The sequence below is a fragment of the Perna viridis genome, chromosome 1, assembly GCF_037379345.1.
Source record: "Perna viridis isolate PV_CMFRI_1.1 ecotype Kerala chromosome 1, ASM3737934v1, whole genome shotgun sequence".
NCBI lineage: Eukaryota > Metazoa > Mollusca > Bivalvia > Mytilida > Mytilidae > Perna > Perna viridis.
In genome coordinates, this window is record NC_142445.1 from 16,289,395 (window position 1) to 16,310,579 (window position 21,185).

Consider the following 21,185-nt stretch of genomic DNA (forward strand, 5'->3'; position numbering starts at 1 on the left):
CATTTTGTATATTGGTTTCCATAGACTCTTTAAACCAGTTTGTGTGAAAAGTCAAGATAAAGAAAAACGATCATTTCTTCCACTACCTTTGGTCAAAAAAGGTAGAGATGCAATTAACATGGCTAACATCCTCCATCACAAAAATGTTACCGGCAAAATTACTCCATATTTCAAAGACAAATCCATACAAATTATTTCATATTCCTATACTTCTTTCATTGAATCCAAAATTTTCAATTATAAAGGGCTATTGCAGAACCTTGAGATTGAGGACTTCAAGGCTAAACCACCTGACTGTTCTTGCAAAAACTATCTATTCAAACATGCTCCTCCCGGTCACGTCGTTACGGGAGATTTAACCATCATCGATAACAAATCTCTGCGTCATATCCTTTCTAAAGGTCCCAAGTACCGTGAACCACGCTCCATACATTGTAATTATAACTTCTTAAGTTCTTATGGATGCCGTCGAGAACTACGCAATAAAATGGATAAAACAAGAAACATGAAGACATTAATTTTCTGTCAGAGTGGTTAAAGGCCGTGATGTCTTTAATTTTGAAACGAATGAAAGTTTTAAGTAGGTCTATGAGTGCCAATGGTACATCAGTTTTCAAAGACCCCTATATAGGAAAAACATTGTCTACTATACATGACATTGTTTTTGTCTGCAAAACGTTTTACATCCGATGTTTATTATCAGAGGTAGACGTAGAAAATAATAGCAGTGATCAGACCTATACTGCTACCACACTCTCCAAAGAAGAGATTGTGGATTACCATAGATCTGTGCTATCCTCTTTTGGTTTCTCTACCAAAGTTGATGATTGTGATTTACCATCTATGTACTGAATCCCTAAACTCCACAAGAATTCATACAAACAACCTTACATGGCTGGATCTGCACAATGTACCACAAAACCTCTTTCTAAACTTTTAACTTCCATACTTACAGCTGTCAAAGAGGGTCTGCAATCCTATCACAACGCTTGTTACTCCCGTAGTGGTATTAATACATTGTGGATCCTGAAAAATTCAAAGGTCGTTTCGAGACAATCAGTTCAAGACTATTATCAGAATATAATAGCATTAAAAATTATGATTTTTCAACACTGCATTTCCCATACTCAGTTATAATCCCGACTTAAAAACATTATACATAGCTGTTTTAAAAAAAAGATGGTACACCTAATATATAATACAAATATATAGTTCTTGGTAGAGATTCCTCATACTTTGTAAAAAATAATTCCAAATCATCTTTCAAATATACAGAAGAAGATGTTTAAAAAATGCTGGAATTTTTAATCGACAACATATTTGTCCAGTGCGGTGGACGCATTTTTCAACAAATGGTCGGCATTCCAATGAGAACAAACTGTGTTCCTCTACTTGCTGACCTATTCCTTCACTCTTATGAGGCTGATTTTATAGCTGATCTGATCCGAATGAAAGAATATCGGTTAGCTAGGTCCTTTAATCTCAGTTACCGCTATATAGATGACGTATTATCTTAAAACAATCATAATTTCTGGGATTTGATACATCGCATCTACCCCCAAAGAAGAGATAAAGGATACTACAGACACTGTGAGGTCAGCCTCATATCTTGAAAGAGTAATCAAGGGAACCAAAGTTATAGCGGTAATCAAAAGAATGTAATCCTGGGACGAAGACCAGACATAGAAAACATACATACACAAAAAAGAACATAACGAAACTAAAATTATACATACAAAGTAACAAAAGCAAGTAAGCAACTCGGACTCCACTAAAAACTGGGAGCATGGACCAGGTTCACTGGTAGGGTAAGCGTCCTCTGCTCCCCGTTTTTGGTGGAGTCCGAGTTGCTCATTTGCTTTTGTTACTTTGTATGTATGATTTTAGTTACTTTATGTACTTTGTTGTGTTCCGTGATTACTCTTTAATATCAAACTGTCTAGCAAATACCATTTGTAGCAATAACACCGGACGATGATGCTTTTCACTATTACCACGCAATAAATTAACCTCATATAAAACCGACCACTAATGTTTTGGAGCTAGAAAAGATATTTATAGTCCGTATATTGTATAATCCAAATGCGGTATATAAAACTGATTATCACATAAGTCGCAATATTATATGAAATTGAGTTTGGACTACTTTTGTGATTAGTTGTCATCTACGATGATGTGTTGTGTAGGGATTCAAGAAATATTCGCATAGAAAAGTTTGGAGACATCGTAATTGTTTTGTATATAACGACTGTGATCATTTGCAATGACGGGATATTTCTCTAAAATCATATTGCCGCTTAGGGTCATAACAATTATTTGAAACGTTTGATCAAGCACTGAATAAAAATATCACTCTAGACTTTACAGATAAGGCATTGACAAATATACCTTCAATGTTTATAGGTTTTGCAGAACATTTCAATTTCCTTTATTAAAGGTTGATTAAACTTACAACAAAACTGAATTAAAAAAATATATCTTGACCTTGTAAAACAACACAAGAAATCAATAGAAAGTTCGCAATATGTTGATCGATTTAATTTGCTCTGTCATACGCTTAATATAGATACTTGTTTGTTTTGAATTTTTTATGTCAATTTGATATTCTTCCATGTACTACCAAAACCATAAGGAATCTAAATCTGTATTTTTTTTATTTGCATAAGTTAAGTAAATACGATTATCAAATGTTTTACAAATAAGTTGAGACGTAAAAAACATTTATTGGTCAAATTCCACTAACAAACCTCTATTGAAACCGTTAATTTCAATTGTATGCCTTTTCAAACAGTTGTCTTGTTAATTAACAAAAGAAAGTACATAGATAACCAATAAGTTGATTTAGATATTAAGTGTCAGTATCTGTAAGAATCAGGCAGTTGATGAAACATGCTATAAAAAAAACACTATTTTTGAATACACCGTCAGAACCAAGGATAAAAATACAAGATTGTCCATATTAAATTTGTGTATTAAGTTATATTTTCATTGAAATGCACTGAACTTTTCAAGGGCAGATAATCTGTCAAAATCTTATTATTTCACATTTAATTGAAACATTTCTGAGCAAATCAAGTGATACAGAGATCAAATAATTGTCTTTTTCAAAGAGAAAACATGAAATTATATCATAATGCAGGCATGTTTCTGATTTTTTTTTTCCATTTTGTCAGATTCTAACAAGTACTCTCACTTGAAAAGGTAGTAAGTTTAAAGTTACGGACAATATATCTTGACAACCGACTGTGACAAGTACATTAGTATGCACATGAAATCATTGTAAAGACAAATAAAACAGAAAATAGGTCATAACCACCTATATGCTTAAAAAAAGTTGCCTTATTTCGTTAAAAAAATATCAATGGTATGTTTTGCCAACAACAAAAACAAAAAGAGAATATATGTACTTCTATGCACTTCTATATGAACCCTTCTCGTTCTTGTTTACATATTTCACCAATGTCTCTAGAATCATGCATAGCGAGAAACGGACAAGAACAGAACATCCGAATGAAATTATGAAAATACTATAATGTGGTGTTATGTCAAAGCTTGAGAGTCTCTTCGATTGTGTTGGAAAAAAAATTATTAATGCTTTAATCCAATCGAAAAGGAAAACATATTTTTCTTTTAAACTATGTGAAAATGAAATAACACAATAGTGGCACACATTATTAATGACTAACTATTCATTTTCCAGGATATATACACCTTCACGGTTAGTTGGCTGTTTTCTTCTTTCGTAGAAGAGATACATTTATAAAACGTATGTTGATAAATTAGATTGATATCTTAGATAACGGACCTGATACTAATAAAGAAAAAAATAATTGAGGTTTCATGTAACAAGTGCAACATTATCGATGTTGTTTTTCTTACTCAACACGTTTAATATTGCTGGCCTTCAATTAGTATTATTTTATTGTCTGCAAACTGAGCGCTCTCATGTTTAAGCTGAGGTAGCATTGAATTAAAATTTGATTATATTTCTTCTTCGGGAAATTTGTAAATGAATTGTTCTAGGTTACAGACCACCAATTCAACCAATGAACATTTGGAACGTACGCAAAAATAGTTTTACACAGAAATTACCCCTGTTCCTCATAGTGCTGTGAAAAAGTTCTCATCTTATTTAAAAAAATTAAACAGTTTCTGAAAGGAAAAACATTTCTGTATATTTTATAGGTGCATTTTGCTTCTTGTGATGTGAAGCCTAATCTCCATAATGATTTCTAAATATACCCTTATCTTTTGAAAACACTGGGATTTCCCATGCTATTTATAGACACTTCACTTCCGGTGACCAGTGCAGCACTGCAAGTCTGCTAACCCCACATGCCATTCTGAGGATTGTGAGCTGACAAATGTAGAATCATGCTGATATATAGTCCTCTGCAGCTTAAAGTTAAGGTAAAGTCCATAGAAGCCATTGAATATTGTGAAATTTGCATACAAGCCTATGGGAAGTGGAATAAGTGGTTTCTAGCCTCTATGACTTCGAATTATTCTGGCTATTAGAATTTAGGTTTATTATTGGTCTAGGTAAGCGAAACAAAACACATTATAACAATAAGCATTGTCTCAAACCGCTGCATTGTATTTACAATGAAAATGCCATTTAGAGTCCACGCCAGGTCTCTCATTCATATCATATCATTCCCTGTAGAATGGTTTAAAGTCTAAAACTTAAAGTGATCAACCAATGTATATTCTTCTGTTTGAGTACAACAATATATAAACCTACAAATAACGACATGTCGCTTAAATCAACAATGCTCGATGCAATGCCTTATCTTATTTTTGTGTTTCTAAGAATAATTCAAAGTTATCGTTCATTTTTACATGTATCAACACATAAGACAAAACTTTGTATAATTTAATATTGAATCATATTGTCTTATTGCTATTTTGTAAACATTACACGCGAACACACATTAGAGTATTTCGATGTTAACGACGATAGCAATAAACTCGGTTTTCACTTTTTAACTGACATAAAAAGCTAGGGTGACAATAATCAAGTATATTGTTATGTACGTACTATAATGTTGTTATGACAACAACTCAAATGACCATTTGAATGAAAATAAATATCGCAGACTATTTGTTTTTAAACATGTTGCTAGCTCATTTTTTAAAGGTTAAATACAATCTGTTCCTGCAAATAGGTTAAATATTAAAATTCTACAGTCATTGGTTTAATCTTTTCCCTTGTTTTTGAATATCCTGTACCTCACATTCTAATCATGCTCTCCTTATACATAAACTTCCAAAAGCAGTACCATCGGGTAAAGGAATTAACGATTTAGATATTGAGAAATAATAAAAAGTAACAATTTTCAACGAAAAAACGACGTCGTAACAAAAACATCACACGAGTACATTTACCTTTTACATTTATAAAAAAACTGTTCTGTCATATTCTGTTAAAATTGTTTGCTTGTCAACTTCTTTTTTGTGATGTTCAGGTCGTATCTGAAATTAATTATCAAAACTCACGATAATTATTGGAAAGTATAATATCCTCACATTATATAATTGGCATTAGCTGAAAGCTTAATTTTACAGCGAAATGATATTTTAAAAATCGCTTCCTTGCGTCTATCTCATTTAAGTCAGCAAAATGTTATCTTAATTAGTCTTTGATACCATACGAAAATCATAAGCGGAAGCTATTAATAAGGACTGAGTATATATATTGGGGTATGAAACATGTATGACACAATAATTTCCTGACGGAAATGATGTTTTTTTTTAAAGTGTGATTATTTACCTTTTCAAATGCAAGCATAAAGCTGAACTCTTGCCAATCTCCGCTAGGTGAAACATCACCCATAGCAATCACCATAGTCGTTGCATAATAATACATTTTAAATTTTAGTCATAAAAATAATGCCTTGTTAAACATTGCATGATTTATTTTATTTTTTATTTTTTGATATAACTGATAAATGTGTTTTAACAACAATGTTTGAAATATAAAAAAATGGAGATGTGGTATGATTGCTAATGAAACAGTCATCCACCAAATGACAAGCAGAACAACTGAACCTCTACAAGTCAGCATATGGTCTTCAATGATGGGCAAGCCCGTACCATGAAGCATGCTGTAAGAGAAACCAAAATAAAAGATGTGAAACTATCCGGAAAAAAGAAAATCGACCTTATCTTTAAAAAAACGTAAAACGAATCACAAAGAACATAAAAATACGACAACCACTTGACTACAGGTTCCTGGTTTGGAACAACCACATAAATTATGTAGCGAGCGCTCAACTCTCCACTTACCTCGGCAGAGGTGGGAAAATACAACAATAAAACGAACTATAAAAATCTTTGACTTGGTTACATAATACAAACATCTTACTTTACAAATAGGACGAACAACAACAAACTGTACCTACCTCAAGGGTACGCGCTGTTTCTGTAAGCTAGTTCAAAATCCAAAACAACTGATCTGCATACGTACTTTTCTCGAACAAAAATTTTCACCAAAAACGCGTCCAATAGGATTTAATGAAAACAAATTAAAAATGTCTAAGAAAAACAAGGTCTTTGTGCAAATGCCAAGATAAAGAAAAAGTGTTGAAAGTCCATTTACATGTGTCTTTACTAAGGATAGCCTGTTTTGAATGACTCGATCGTACTACGTGTATTGAAATGGGGCTCAACACAAGTACCTCCGTAAATCATTGTCATGGCATAAAATCATTATCAATAATATGCATTTATGTATATATTCCGGTTATGTTTGTATATATTTCACAATGAACACTGTGGGATCTTTATTTCGTCGACAACAATTGTAACACCTTTGTTACACTTGATTTTGTGTTGTCATTCTCTACATTTTTTTTATATTTTAAAAAATCTATCTAAATTTATTATAACGAGAATAGTTATGGTGTATATGTCAAAGAGACAACAATCCCACCGGGATGGAAATGTAAACCCAAGGCCACCAAATAATTTATAAGAAATCTCATTTTTCTTTGATAAATTATTTTGCTTTTTTGTTTTGTTCTCATGGTGCTTATGTGTGTGTTATATTTTTACCAGTTTTATTTCAAGAGCGATTTATTTTCGCTAATTTTACAAGCAAGAATAAATGTGAAAATAGTTTGCCGCAAATAAGTCCCTTTTTACCGAGGCCTTGGGTAATGGCATTGTGTCATGGTAATGTGTAATACAGAGTGGCCAATTTCAACGTAATGTTGAAGTGATGTGTAATAGGCTTACTTTTCTATAATAGTTAAGGTCGTGTAATGCATTTCTTTACAAAATAAACCAATAATGCTCCATCACTTTCAATTACATTAGCATCACAATTGGTCTTCCTTATTTTTATATTTTACCCTTTTTGACAAGCTGTAATTTTTACGAGTTGTTTTAAATAGCAAATTTGATATCGACTGTGTATACAGAACTAGGATCTTTATAGGAAACTACTATGAAAATCCTTGCAAAGAACAAATTTGGTGTAACTTTTTAGAAATAGAAATGAAAGAAAACCAATCATTTATATGAAAAAGTAAGGTTGATTTTGGTGTAACTTTATTAAACACAACGATGATGATAGTATGACTGTCCTTATCAGTTTAGAGATTATATGTATCAAAACAATTTGTTTACTTTTTAAATTAAATAGCCTGTGGTGTTTTCGCTAATTAGACACCTATGAGATGGCAAGTATATTGATTATTTATTACAAAAAAAAGATTGATTGAAGAACATCTAATATAAACAATACATAGGAACATCTATAAAATAAACAAAATCTGTATTTCCAGGATAGTATTCAGACCACTTAAGGTGACAAATAGTTCAAAACACTAATGACAATCAAGTGCAAAGTTTAATACTCTTCAAAACACCGTGTTAAAATTTGATCGAAAAGGATTTTCGGTATGTTCTGCGAAAAATACTTTGAAATAGCCTCTTTGAAGCTGTTTTAAATCTTTAAAGTAATGTGTAATGTAATGATTACATCATCACATTTGACGAATGGTAATGCACACATTCATGAAATAATGGTAATGTAATACTTTTACATTGTCATGTAATTGATCCATCGATCCCAGGCTTGTTTATACAAGAATATATCATCTTTGACAATGTAAGACACGAAATTAATTTATGAAATTTAATTGACATCGTAAATCACGAAAAAATTGGTTGGCAGTATTTCATTTGTTTCTCTGCCATATTCAGGCAAAATGTTTTTGTGTAGATGATCTATGAATACGAATTTCTGCAACTATTTTATAACCGGCCGTAAATATAAGTTGTAGCATTTAATAATGTATATCTCTTCCCAAACTGACAAAACACTAACAATGATTTCAACAGATCAATAAATAAATACATATCTATAGAGATATATGTACATTTGATTGTAGTTTACTTGTTTTGTTTTGATTCTATTGTGTTTGTTGTTTTTGTTTTAATTTTTTTTTGTTTTTTGTTTTTTTTGTTTTTTTGTTTTGTTTTGTTTTTGTTTTGTTTTGTTTTGTTTTGTTTTTTGTTTTTTTTTGGGGGGGTTCTTTTGTTTGTTTGGGTTTTTTTAGTTCAGTTTATATGTATAATTTATCAGAATGAGAATGGATTTTTAGTTTGATTTTAGATTCTGTCGACCTTTTAAGTAAGGATCAATATAACATTTTCAATTTTATAACAGGATTATCTACAAAGACATCCAAAATACATCAGTCCTTTCTTAGTTTCATGTTTCATTTCTTACCGTATGCAAACAAAGCTTTTCATTTACTTTTTAAGGCTGTTCACTCACGTGTTTTCCTCTTGTTGTTATCAGATCCATACTAATAAAGGTTGAAAATTAATATATTTTTTAAATAAATTACATTTAAGTTTGATTACTTCTCTATTTTGATAAAATGGCAACGGTATCGAGCCGAGTATTAGTTCACATGGTGTCGATGAAGTGCTTCCCTTCTATTTTGATAAAATGGCAATGATATTGAGCCGAGTATTTGTTCTCATGATGTCGATGAACTGCTACTCTTTTATTAAAAATGTTCGTTCCGTAAATGAAGTGTTAAATTCATCAGCGCGGCTGTGCACTTAGAAAATCAATTCGAGATGAAAGTGGAAATTCGTTGTAAAACTGAGGTTATTATAAGACATTCAAGTGCAAAATTCATTGTCGGTAAGAGTAATCAAGAGAACCAAGATTCTAGCTGAAATCAAAAGAATGTAATCCAGGGACAAAAACCAGACATGGGAAAACAGACAAACACAACAAAGAACATAAAGTAACTTAAATAATACATACAAAGTAACAAAAGTAATTGAGCAACTCGGACTCCGTTAAAAACGGACCAGGTGAACCGGTGGGGTAAGCGCCCGAAAGTGCACATAGATGAATAGTAACATAAACAATGAATTTTACATTTAACTAACTCTTTGATGAGAGTCTTCTTAATAGTCGATGTGTATGAAACATTGTAAGATAAAACTAGCATTTTAATACTGTAAACAGTGAAAGATTTAACTAAATTCTAAATTTTCTGATAGGCGTATTCTTAAAAAATATTTGCAGAGATACCATACTAATAAACATAAGAGTAGAATTAACATTGTGAGTAAAAGCGTAGCATAGAATTGATGAGTTTTGGCACGCGTGTTTAATATTATCATATTTTGACTGACATCTTATACCACTTCTACTTCAGGTAAATACCGACTATGAACTGTATTTTATATAACGACAAATATTTCCTAAGTAAGATTTTAAAAGATTTGTTTTTCTTTCTTTCTTTCTTTTTTCTTTTTCTTTATTCATTTTGGCATGTACAATTTCAAAATCAAATGTGTTTAGCGACCATTTTTACCAAAGCAAATAATTTCGAATTCTTTAAATTTCCATTTCTACTGTTAGAAAAACCACAGAAAAGGCTAGGTTATTAATATTTAGAATACATTAAAGTATGTCCGTCTTAGCTCTTTTTCCTTATTATTGATCTTTTTTTCAGTTATGTTACAATTTTCAGGATTGTAGTATTTTTTTTATTTAGTTGAGTATCTTGCGAGTTTCATATAAATAGTACTTTTCCTATATGGATAGTATGACAACAGTAACATTAAAGGGACATAATGTCTGCAATTGTGCGTGAATTGTTATTTTCCAAGTTCTTAGTTATTATGATTGCGGAATTTGACTGCATTAATGTTAAAATTTAAATTTCTGCAACTAAAGACGTGATTGTTTGATTGCCTACACATCACAAAATAAACATCCCTCTTTCCTCGTTTGTCTTCCCCGAGCCACTCGGCGGATGTTTCTAAAAAAGCAGAGGACGCTTACCCTACCGGTGCACCTGATCCATGCTCCCAGTTTTTAGTGGAGTCCGAGTTGCTCATTTGCTTTTGCTACTTTGTATGTATGATTTTAGTTACTTCGTGTTCTTTGTTGTGCATTTCTGTTTTTTATGTCTGGTCATTGTTCCTGGATTACATTCTTTTGATTACCGCAATAAACTTGGTTCACTTGATTATTCTTTTGATTACCGCAATAAACTTGGTTCACTTGATTATTCTTTCGATATAACACTACCAGGTCCATACTTTATGTACGAAGCTCGATAAAGTGCATAATTGAAAAATATCTCACGGCATACTGGATTCAACCAAATATGTTTCAAATATCATGAAAAAATATATATCTGATAGATTCAGACAAGTAAAATATGTGATTGGCTAAAATTTACCAAATATAAGCTGTTATTTTTGTATAAATTAACTTTGTAGAAAAAATAAATTACTCAAAGTCAGGCAAAAAAAGCGTTCGAGATTACTGATAAAGCAAATCTATGTACACAAATAGGGCTGTGTTAGTTATATTCAGTGTTTTAGCGATAAGCATGTTGTGGCGTACAATTGACGAACGGAAGACAATATCTAAACTTGAAGTACATTCGACTCCTCAGAAATATGCTTTAAAATATTACTTATGACGACAAAAATGGTAGTGGGTATACGAGAAAACATAAAGGAAAAATAGCAATATAAAAAGGTCCTTTGAATGTTTACGTTTGAAGTTGTTAATTACCCAATCAATTGCAAAGGCAAAAGTCACATCAAAACAAAGAAATAGAATTTTCGAATGAAAAATCCACGAATGACCCATATTTGAAATATTTTTTTCTGGATGTAACATAAACACCTTTACAATAATTCAAAAAAGACATTTTTGTTTTGTTTTATAATAGTTCTTTGGTAGTTGAAGAGGTGATAAATAAGCCTCGGGCTTCATGTGTATGCATTGCCCATATATTGGTCAATATCTTACAATGCTCTTGGCAAAATCATATATTTTGCAAATTTTGATTGTAATCGTGTTTTGGTTGGCATTAAAACACAAATCCCAGGTTGCAAGTTCTAGTATTGTTTATTAATCATCGTAACATAGGAAACAATGAAAAATACCCTGTAATAACAAATAACCATCCTAAATACATGGTATGATCAATATGCGAATTATAAAATGTTCAAGGTAATCAAAAATAGGAAAAATAACAATATTTTCCTTATAATCTTAAACTAATTACGAATATGTCTTTCGTACATAAATATCCCATTTTAAACTCTTATTCAAAATGTATAGATCATGTAAATAATATCATGTATTATATGCATTTGTTAACTACACATATAAATCAATCTCACAGATATTAATCTGTGAATTAACCAAATAATTGAAAATAGTAATATGTAAATACAGACAGACATACGTTTTTTTTCTGCAGTAACAAATAGAGCAGACAACATGTTAAACAACGCATAAGCATAACATACCTCACATGTTTGTGTAAAGGCTGTGTTTCCTATGGCCTTCAGTTTCAGGACATCACTATAATATACACCTGAAGTACCAATATTTATACCCATAAATATTCAGGTCATATGAACTACTGAATCAATATAGTAAAAATAGTTATCTCCCTTCCATTCACATTTTTACCAGAACTGAGCAGTATTAAATTTATTCAGATTGAAATGATTTATCACTCACTCATACATTTTATCAGAATTATGCTAAATCCATATGAAATTATGCATTTAAGTTATTTAAATGTTTTTAATCAGTTTTATGCAAATCTTACTGTTACAATAAAGTTATTTAGTTGAAACTGTTTAAATCTAAAGTTTATTTAGATTTTCAAAACACTCTAATCAATCATACAAAGCATTCAAACTCAATCACCAATTTACTGCATAAAGATCATTTATTCTCAGGATTTAAAGAATTGAATGTTATAAGTACTAAATTATTAATAAGAAACAAACCTCAAATTAAGATCGGCTTTATCACAGATAGACAATCCAGGTAAATATAAGATTTTCCACTAGACAAAAAATGGCTTCTTCACTCCTTCAAAACCTAGAGTCAACTACCCACAATCACAAGTTCCCGCCAAAAGATAAACCAACCAATAAGAAACAAGGAAGGAGTAGGAATATCTGAGTAATAAGGATATAGCAGACTACAAATGTACTGTAAAGGAGTAACATATAAAATTAAAATTTCAAGCAATGAAATTGATAAAACTAACTTTAATTGAATACAAATCACACAAATAAATCACATACAGGGATACATGACTACTAACAATAATACATTGTTCACAAATACAAATTGATAAAAATACAGCTATACCACACGATATGCTGTACACGTGTCTCAAAGAGTAACATTTCTGCAGTTTATTGCTATTTATGTAGCTCCTTTTTTATTTTGATAAATGTTGTTTTTTTTTGGGGGGGGTGTATTTTCCTGAACTTTTTCATAGAAAGGACATTTTCCAATTTTCGGACAATAAATCAAAAACGTATTCAACACCATTCAAGAAATTTTGGTAAAATGTTAATTTCTTGTGATGTAAGCTTTTTTTATCTGTAATTAAAAAAACTAAATACAATTCTGAGTTTTGGGTTAACTTTACCTATTAATTAAAGACATAAAGACATGCGTGAAGATGGCGGGCGTATCATGCGTTTATGGCGTAGTCTTGGTCACTAATAATTGTATTAGTCCTCTTAAATTGTCAAATTATTCTTTATTTGTTAATAAAATTAAGTCTATGATCCTATTAATAAAAAAGGATGCTGTGTTTTTGTGGGTTAATAATAATATCCGCTATGTCAATAAAAATATAATATTGGATGCAAGTAAGAGTTATACTGAAATACAACATGAAGAATTTCAATGGGTGGTAATATTATGATGGCAGTTGCAACATGTTTAATATCATCATTAGGTATGTCATGGCTTTCTGTAATGTGTTGATATCGTCATTTTTAAGTTAGTTTTTGTTGTTTCTTTGAAAAATTCGGTATGTCATTGCCTTCAAATTTGGCCTCTTACTGCGAAATCTTATTCAGATATCCAACGACAGAAAACGAATGTGCTAACCATCAATTCACATGACGGGATATATATATTTTTTTCAATTTCAAAATAAAAAAATAATAAGTTATGCAATGTCATGTTTATGTTAAGCTTTTGAGAACAAAAGAAGAACAAGGAAGAACGACATTCATTTGATTGTATGATGCAATTGAAAATCTGTCAACTTTGATAAAATAAAAACTATTTAAAATGTGATCGTATTTTCACAGCCAGAATAAAACAGCATATCATTTTATTAATTACAGTTGTTATAACTAGCGCTGATGTGTGTTACTATAATGATGGATCGATAAATGGCCATATCACGCTATGTCCTCTTGCCTGCTGTGGAACAGGGAAAGACCCTTGTTGTCCGTATGTATTACAGTTTTAACAAAGCTATATATCATGTACCGCTATTGTCAGCGTATAGGCTCCAGTATAATACGGAAACCTTAGTTAGTATTTAACAAAGTTATATATCATTTTCCATAATTCGGTATTCGATTTAACATGAAAACTCAACCATGATAACTGATATTTAAGCGTTGTCTAAGGAATTAGAGTTATTGTGGCTTTTTATTTAATTTATCAATTCAATCGCTTGCTGGTAAATAAATACATAGATATATTGATGCTGTATAAATCAAATATATAAATGAGAGTTACCAAAGGCAATGTACACTTGTATATTATTTCGACATGCGCCAGAGAACTTAAATCCACTTTACATTGTTTCAGTACATTTTCAAGTTTAAAAATGATTTTGGCAAACGAAGTTCTTTTTCTTGCCAAAAACATGTATAAAAATCATTCAAATTGTCTTTCTGGTTTGTGCGCATTAATTGCATTTTTATCGTTTTCTATTCCAGAGAAAGTAACGATGTTTTGCCATATATAGTAGGAGTTATTGTATCTTCATCGATGTTAATGGTATGTTTCCTTGTATGTTGTGTCTACAAAGTCCGAACGAGAGCTCGTGTAGATATACAGGAGCAAACACGAGAAATAGCTAGACAACAGAGATTATGTAAGTCAAATATTGCATGAATTTACATTTATAACTGTTTCAGCTTTCTTATACGAGATCAAAAATTATAACTAGTATTTTGTTACATGAGAATACTGACGGTTATTTGCATATTTTTTTTCTTCCATTTTATTTGATTTTTGCATATTTGTTTCTTTATTTTCAGCTGAATTAAAGCAGGCCAGTACAGAGTATCACATTGTTGTATTCAGTGGACAAAAGAGTAGAAAACTTGAATTCCCACCTCGGTACAGTGAAATATATCCAGAGAAAGATGATTTATACCTAAACAAATCAAATGATGGTGTCAACAAAAGCAGAAGTGGCTCGACTAAAAGCAATTCGTCACTAGCTACTTCTATAAAAAGGAGCAGCTTATTACGTAATGCACTGAGACGAGGTCAGGTTACAGAATCTTTATCTAGTTACCAGATTTCAGAGGAAGGCGAGGATCTTAATTCCAATACAACAGATAGGTCTAGTCTTATGCATTCAATTGTTTCATCATTTCCAACTTTTTTCAAAAAAGAAAATACGTAATAACTTATATATGAATAAATATAAGTACAATTACTGTCACTTATTCTAAATGTATATTAATTGCAGCTTTGCATCATTGAAATATAATTTGTAAAGAGATAAAAACAAATCTCAGTCGTTTGACAAAAAGAAAAAAGACAAAAATCAGACACAAATAAGCAAATACAAAACTAATCGAAAAGAAAAGAAAAAGGTATAGAAAATGGGAAATAAACGAGCAACTGGGGCACCATCAGACTATTTAACGTTTTTCTTCAATGAACTAGGGTCATATATAGCATATTTAGTTTGTTTAAAGCCTTATTTTAATAGCCGAGATACATACAATTAGTCTTATGAAACATTATATGACACAAATCATATTGACATTGCCTATGTTTAATAAGACCGGTCGCTTGTAAAAACTAATTATGTTTTCCTGTATGAATATATAGAGAAACGTTAATAATAACACATTCAGCTTTGTGTAAATGAAATACAAAATCTCGGTTGATAACAGGTCTTCTGTACTTCTCTTTCGATAGTTTTTCATATATTTATATCATTCTAATGCTGGTGATGAGAAGTTACTTCTTTAAAACATGTGTACAGGATATCGAAATTTGCAATATATATGAGAGAGGGTACTTTTGTATTTAGTAATTATTACTATTCTTAAGATAGCAAAGAAAAGGTTGGAATACTTCCCAAACATGCGTGTACATGAACAGAACAACAAAACAAGTAACATGATACAAGAAAGAATTATTTATACCAATAAACTTACTGCCAAGCTTATTGCTCAGATGGACTGACAATGTGGAAATCCATTTTTTTTTTATTTTAAGTTTTACTATGGAGTAGTATATAACAATCAACATTTTATGCACAAAAACAAACAAAAACAAGCGTAAACAATATATTGCAATATACTTCTAATATAAAACTAATGATTTAATTGATATTTTGGCCTTAAGGATTATTTTTGTTGTTTATCAGCTGAATCATAGAATAGTTTATTGAAATCAAAAGAAAAGTAAACCATTGCTAACTTACGGTATATAATGTATTCTTCTTTACGATTGTATGAATTGTATACTAAAATATGGTTTACAGTAACTGTAGAATTATTTCAGATTTATTTTGCTTGCAAAATGACATATGCATCTCTCAATTAAAACAATTACTAAAAGCAATATGATAAATACTTCCCTCGATTTTAACATAAACGGAACCTCAGAGTCATAACATTTCATTATATGTATATGTCTAATAATCGGTACATTTATATATAGTGCTATGCCATTCTTAATCAGCTTTGAGTAAGACAATATAGACATACTCATACAGTAGAAAAATTAATTATTATAAGTGACAATCTCTTATGCTGAAAACATTAACTACTAAATACTAGTATATATAATTATACGTCGATTTGCTGAATTTTGATTGGTTCAATACGAGGGTGATATCTGCTCTATCATATGTCTCAGATACTTTTTTTTGTTTTTGTTTTTGATTTTGTTTTTGTTTTGTTTTTGTTTTTGTTTTTTTGTTGTTGTTTTTTTGTTTTGTTTTGTTTTTTGTGTCTATTACCCTCTCGTTAAAAGCTAATCTGGTCCGGTAAAAATTAGGCACCAGTTCAATCGTTGTCAGTAATAAATTTGCGCAACGTCCATATTAATAACTGATGGAACATCGATTAATAAATGAAATTCAGCGGACGTATAAATTTATATTTCTTAATTGTAATGCCAAATCTACTACGAGTCTGTATTCAAACACCTCTAATTGTATTGCAAAATTAAAAAGTGACTAAGTTTCGAACTGGAAAAGAAATTAAGTGTTCAGCTGCGAAGATATGTCATTTTTGATAAGATTCTAAACACTGCATTCTTGACCTTTTTCGTTTATGTTTTGTTTCGTTTTTGTTTTTGTTTTCGTTTCTTTTTTTTTTGTGAGTGTGTGTTAACTCTGGCAAGTAAATACCTACGGTAACAGTTTGATTAAATAACATTCAAAACAAATAAAACAAACAAACAAACAAAATCATCTTATTGACATTTCTGTTTGCAGGGCAAATGTCTATCACCGACACATTCAATTAAGGTCGCAAAAGGGGTGTTTGAGTTGTGTTTTACAGTTTCCAATAAATGCAACTTTGAAAGAAAATAAAACAATTTTGATGAACAAAATGCACAAATGATCTAGAGTAAAGTCCTACTGACTCGCAATGGAAGTTTCAATTTGTAGCTATAAAATTTTTTGAAAAGTTATTTACTGCAGACGATCTAGTGAGATACAATGTTACTTTGAAAGAGTCGCTGATGCAAGATTCATGCACATTGTTTGATAGTTAGCTGCTTTCATTGTAAACAAAATTACTTTTGATATTTACAACAACTTTGTAAAATACAACTCTCATATAAAATATATAACACATGTTACAACATATGTTAGAATAGGCCTATCAGAAAATTTAGAATATATCACGTGAGCTTCATGAAAAAAAAATGATTAAATGAAAATACAGGAAATGAAAACTTGAGATAAAAAAAGTTTATTTAGGAAGTTTATACAAAACAGATTACGAAAAGTCCAAACAAAAACACTACATATCATATACTGCATTTTATTCTGTTGGACAGTTATTCCCGAAAGCAATGTTTAGCATATGTTTGCTGACTGTCTCACATAAATATCCCTGATACTGCGTCCATTGTAGTCCCTTATTTCCCAGAAATATAAACTGAAACACTATTGACAGGATCACAACACTGCCACAACGTTAACAGGAAGCTGTAATACTTGAGCAATATTTATAAACATCAGACAGTAGGGGATTCATACATGTCAAAAACCAACCAAATTCACACTTCATTTCTAATTCTGAAACACTTATAGACCACATAACCAGTCTCAGTTGTCATTCGATTATTGCACTTTTGAAATTAAAAAAAAAAATATGTAGATTGTGTACGAAATTGGTAGAAGTTGTCGTTCTTACTTTGGTTTACGTATGATTTTCTAAATGATGCAGATCTGTATACAGAAATGCCTACCGTAAAAATATAATGTATGAAGATTTATGGATTTAATGATAATTCCGATCTAATAATTAAGCAAAATTATGTCTTTTGCATGTATTATGATTGGTTGTTCACCTTCCACGGCTTAAGCGATATCAATTTAACAACAGTGTAAATTCCATGTGCATATCGTAAACAAACATGGTTGTAATCTCTTCGACAAATTATAGCCAATTAAAGGCGTGAAACAGTATTATCTGCTTTATTCCATTCATTTTCCACATCGAATAAAAAACAACAGTTTTGAAAGACTGTGGTTATCAGTAACCTCTGATTATTTACGATGATTTATTTCGAATATTGAAATTGACAACATCACATCACATTGTTGTATGAATGTCGCCGTTTGTAATGTGAATTACGGTATTTAATTTTACTGAATGAGCTTCTCAAAAAGCAAAAAATGAACATTTATTTCAGTTTGGGATTTAAATACTGTTTTTACCAGAATTTATTGATATGTAAGATAGGACCATTCACTCACGTAAATTAATTTGTTTTGAGAGTGAATGGTCCGATTTTACACATTGATAAATTATGGATAAAATATTGTTCAATCTTTTAAACTTTCTTTACTTGGTCTTTTGACATTGTTGTCGCTTTGATAAAAAGTTGTATGGCTTTATTTCAATAATATGGGTCAGTATAGGTCCTTGCTCATCTAGATGGGAGAGCAAGGACCGATACCTCTGGATAGAGATTGATAACGGATTTGAAATTGCTTTATGACTACAACTATCATTTCCTTAGAATTGATATAACAAACATGTTTTACAAGAGACACAAAAACCGGAAATCATCTCCCTATATACACGACCATGTAGATCTACTCGTGACGTGAAAAATCACATGATTTTTACGGATGTAACACTAATCTGTCTAATAGAAAATAAAAAAAAAATATCAACATAATAATTTGAATATGGTGGACATTGTTAAAAAATCAGCCATTATAATTACGGGTAGGCTTGTTTAAATATTACATGGTTACGGATAGGCTTGTTTAACTAGTTTGTACTCTCGGGTAGGCTTGTTTGAATAGTTTATAGTCTCGGGTAGGCGTCTTTAACTAGTTTTTTTCATTAATTGGTGATTTCTGTTAAGATTAAGAATCATTTTACAAATTAAAATGATTACACATGGTTTGGATCAAGGCATTATTTTATATAGCACATAGATGTGATGACCCTGGACCAAGACAGACAGTTTGATAGATTTCTGGCAGAAACCTGCAACTGAAACAATTTCTCTGTATTTGTGTTTGACGTTTATTTGAAATTTATTGTTTTCGTACTTGTTCCAATTGTATGTTTATGCTCTTTTATGCAGATCAATTACAGGCATATACATGTACTAATGAACCTGTTGTATCCCTATGCATTTTACAAAATATCTGGGTTTTTTTATTTTGTTTTTATTTTTTGTTTTCGTTTGTTTTGTTTTGTTTTGTTTTTGAAAAAAATACTTCAATATACTAAATCATTAATGGCGTCCATTTTTTTTTATCTAGCTCATTTTGTCAGCGCAGATAACTGTTTCTATGATGATGGGACAAGGTTCGGGAAAATAGTACCTTGTGATGGAGGTTGTTGTGGAACTAGTAGCAACCCTTGCTGTCCGTAAGTGTGCTTTAATGATTTGAGCTCAATGACGTGTATATTAAGTCTTTTAATTTGCTCAGCAGTATGATACATGCAAGATCTGAGCAAAACCTATATGAAATAACGGCAGTGTAACAGTAACCTGTGCTTTAAGCACTTTTGTTAATGTTGTAATCCGACTACATAAAAAAAAATCTACATGTACTGGAAACAAACTTTAAAAAATAGTGTTTTTTTTTTGTTTTTACGTAATGCTATGTTGTTTTTTGTTTTGTTTTGTTTTATTTTTTGGGTGTTTTTTTGTTTTTGTTTGTTTGTTTGTTGTTTTTTTTTTCATTATTGGCTTAGTTTTACTCCTTTTATATCAAATAAGTATTTCAAGAAAGAATATCACATTTATTCCACGTACAGAGACGCTGGTTCCATAATGGCTATTACAACTGGAGCCATTATCTGTATCCTGATTGTACTGGTTTGTGTGGTAGCATGCTGTATCCACAGCTTTAAGTCAAAAGGGAATTTCGCAAGTTTGGGACCTAGAGTGCGTAAGTTTTACGATAAATGCTCGAATTACCAAAAAACACTGGTTTGTCTTTATACACACATGAGAACACTAAGAGGAAACACGACATCAAATATGCAACAATCGAATATTGTCGGTTATTCACCAAAGGGTCCAAGACGAAATTTGTGCATTATGTAATAGTTAATTCATTTTCTACTGAACATAAAGTCGTCTCGAGATATCGACAAGAATACTTGATTAGCTGAAATACACTGCAGATCTTCTGAAATTGGCAATTCATGTCTAAGAATAAAACTGGTGAAACAAATCTGTTATTATATTCAGTTGTCAATTTAATATTTTCGTTCTCTCTTCTACAGCTGAAATTAGAAGCATCTCAAATGAGTTCCATGAGTTTAATACTTTGGAAAATGGTCAGGTTGTGACACCCCCTCGTTATAGCGACCTCTATCCTAAAGCAAATACGTCAGAACCTGCTTCAATAGATAGAACTCGTCCTAAATCAGAAGGAAATAGGAGTCTTACTTCTATAAATAGAAACAGTGGCACCAGAAGAGGTATAAAACGGGGACCATCGTCAGCATCAATTCAGAGCGACCCGGCTGTTCCGCGTCAAACAAACAACACAGCAGATTTTACACAACAACGACATCAACGCAGACTATCTAATTGTTCTATCGGACGTACAGTATCTTCTAACGAAGCAAATAATACTAATGAGCAAAGACAAGAAAATGGCGACGGAATGAGAAATAACTCAGACTCGAGCAGAGCAATTGAAAACAATGACCGTTCTAGCTTCATGTCATCGATCGTCACACAATTACCGAAAGTGTTTGATAATGGAAAAATTGACGAGTAATTAGAAATATATGTTTCAAGTCAAGTGTGTGTGTACTTAAGGACATAAGGATAGAATCATTTTCGGTAGACTGCATTTTGTGTTACTAATATATGGTTTAGAAAAATCTTACAAATTAAAAACAGCTGTATTTTATGTGTTTGTATGTGT

The 21,185-nt window shown here is 31.1% G+C and overlaps 2 protein-coding genes and 1 long non-coding RNA gene across 3 annotated transcripts; 2 read left to right on the forward strand and 1 right to left on the reverse strand.

Annotated features, from left to right (window-relative positions):
* Positions 1–11,353: 11,353 nt before the first annotated feature.
* LOC148627462 (uncharacterized) lies at positions 11,354–12,509 on the reverse strand. Its single transcript, XR_015919316.1, has 3 exons — positions 12,307–12,509; positions 11,815–11,882; positions 11,354–11,446 (listed from the first exon to the last, which is right to left on the reverse strand). It is a non-coding gene; the product is annotated as an uncharacterized LOC148627462 (long non-coding RNA).
* Positions 12,510–13,243: 734 nt separating this feature from the next.
* Positions 13,244–15,089, forward strand: LOC148627463 (uncharacterized). The gene is made up of 4 exons (XM_088577091.1): positions 13,244–13,277; positions 13,639–13,783; positions 14,281–14,438; positions 14,605–15,089. Exons 1-4 carry the CDS (start codon positions 13,244–13,246, stop codon positions 14,976–14,978), a joined length of 711 nt encoding a protein of 236 aa, XP_088433217.1. The 3' UTR covers positions 14,979–15,089.
* A 3,788-nt stretch (positions 15,090–18,877) lies between these two features.
* Positions 18,878–21,170, forward strand: LOC148627464 (uncharacterized). The gene is made up of 4 exons (XM_088573653.1): positions 18,878–19,008; positions 19,557–19,665; positions 20,059–20,192; positions 20,533–21,170. Exons 1-4 carry the CDS (start codon positions 18,969–18,971, stop codon positions 21,033–21,035), a joined length of 786 nt encoding a protein of 261 aa, XP_088429779.1. The 5' UTR covers positions 18,878–18,968; the 3' UTR covers positions 21,036–21,170.
* The last annotated feature ends 15 nt before the right edge of the window (positions 21,171–21,185 follow it).

What these genes read in the sequence shown, in the direction of transcription:
- LOC148627464 (XM_088573653.1), top strand. Translation starts at nt 18,969, where the DNA reads ATGGTGGACATTGTTAAAAAATCAGCCATTATAATTACGG. An exon ending in ATCAGCCATTATAATTACGG is followed by an intron (nt 19,009 to 19,556) that starts GTAGGCTTGTTT and finishes TTTTTTATCTAG; the next exon opens with CTCATTTTGTCAGCGCAGAT. An exon ending in AGTAGCAACCCTTGCTGTCC is followed by an intron (nt 19,666 to 20,058) that starts GTAAGTGTGCTT and finishes TTCCACGTACAG; the next exon opens with AGACGCTGGTTCCATAATGG.
- LOC148627463 (XM_088577091.1), top strand. Translation starts at nt 13,244, where the DNA reads ATGGCAGTTGCAACATGTTTAATATCATCATTAG. An exon ending in ATGTTTAATATCATCATTAG is followed by an intron (nt 13,278 to 13,638) that starts GTATGTCATGGC and finishes GTATTTTCACAG; the next exon opens with CCAGAATAAAACAGCATATC. An exon ending in GGGAAAGACCCTTGTTGTCC is followed by an intron (nt 13,784 to 14,280) that starts GTATGTATTACA and finishes TTTCTATTCCAG; the next exon opens with AGAAAGTAACGATGTTTTGC.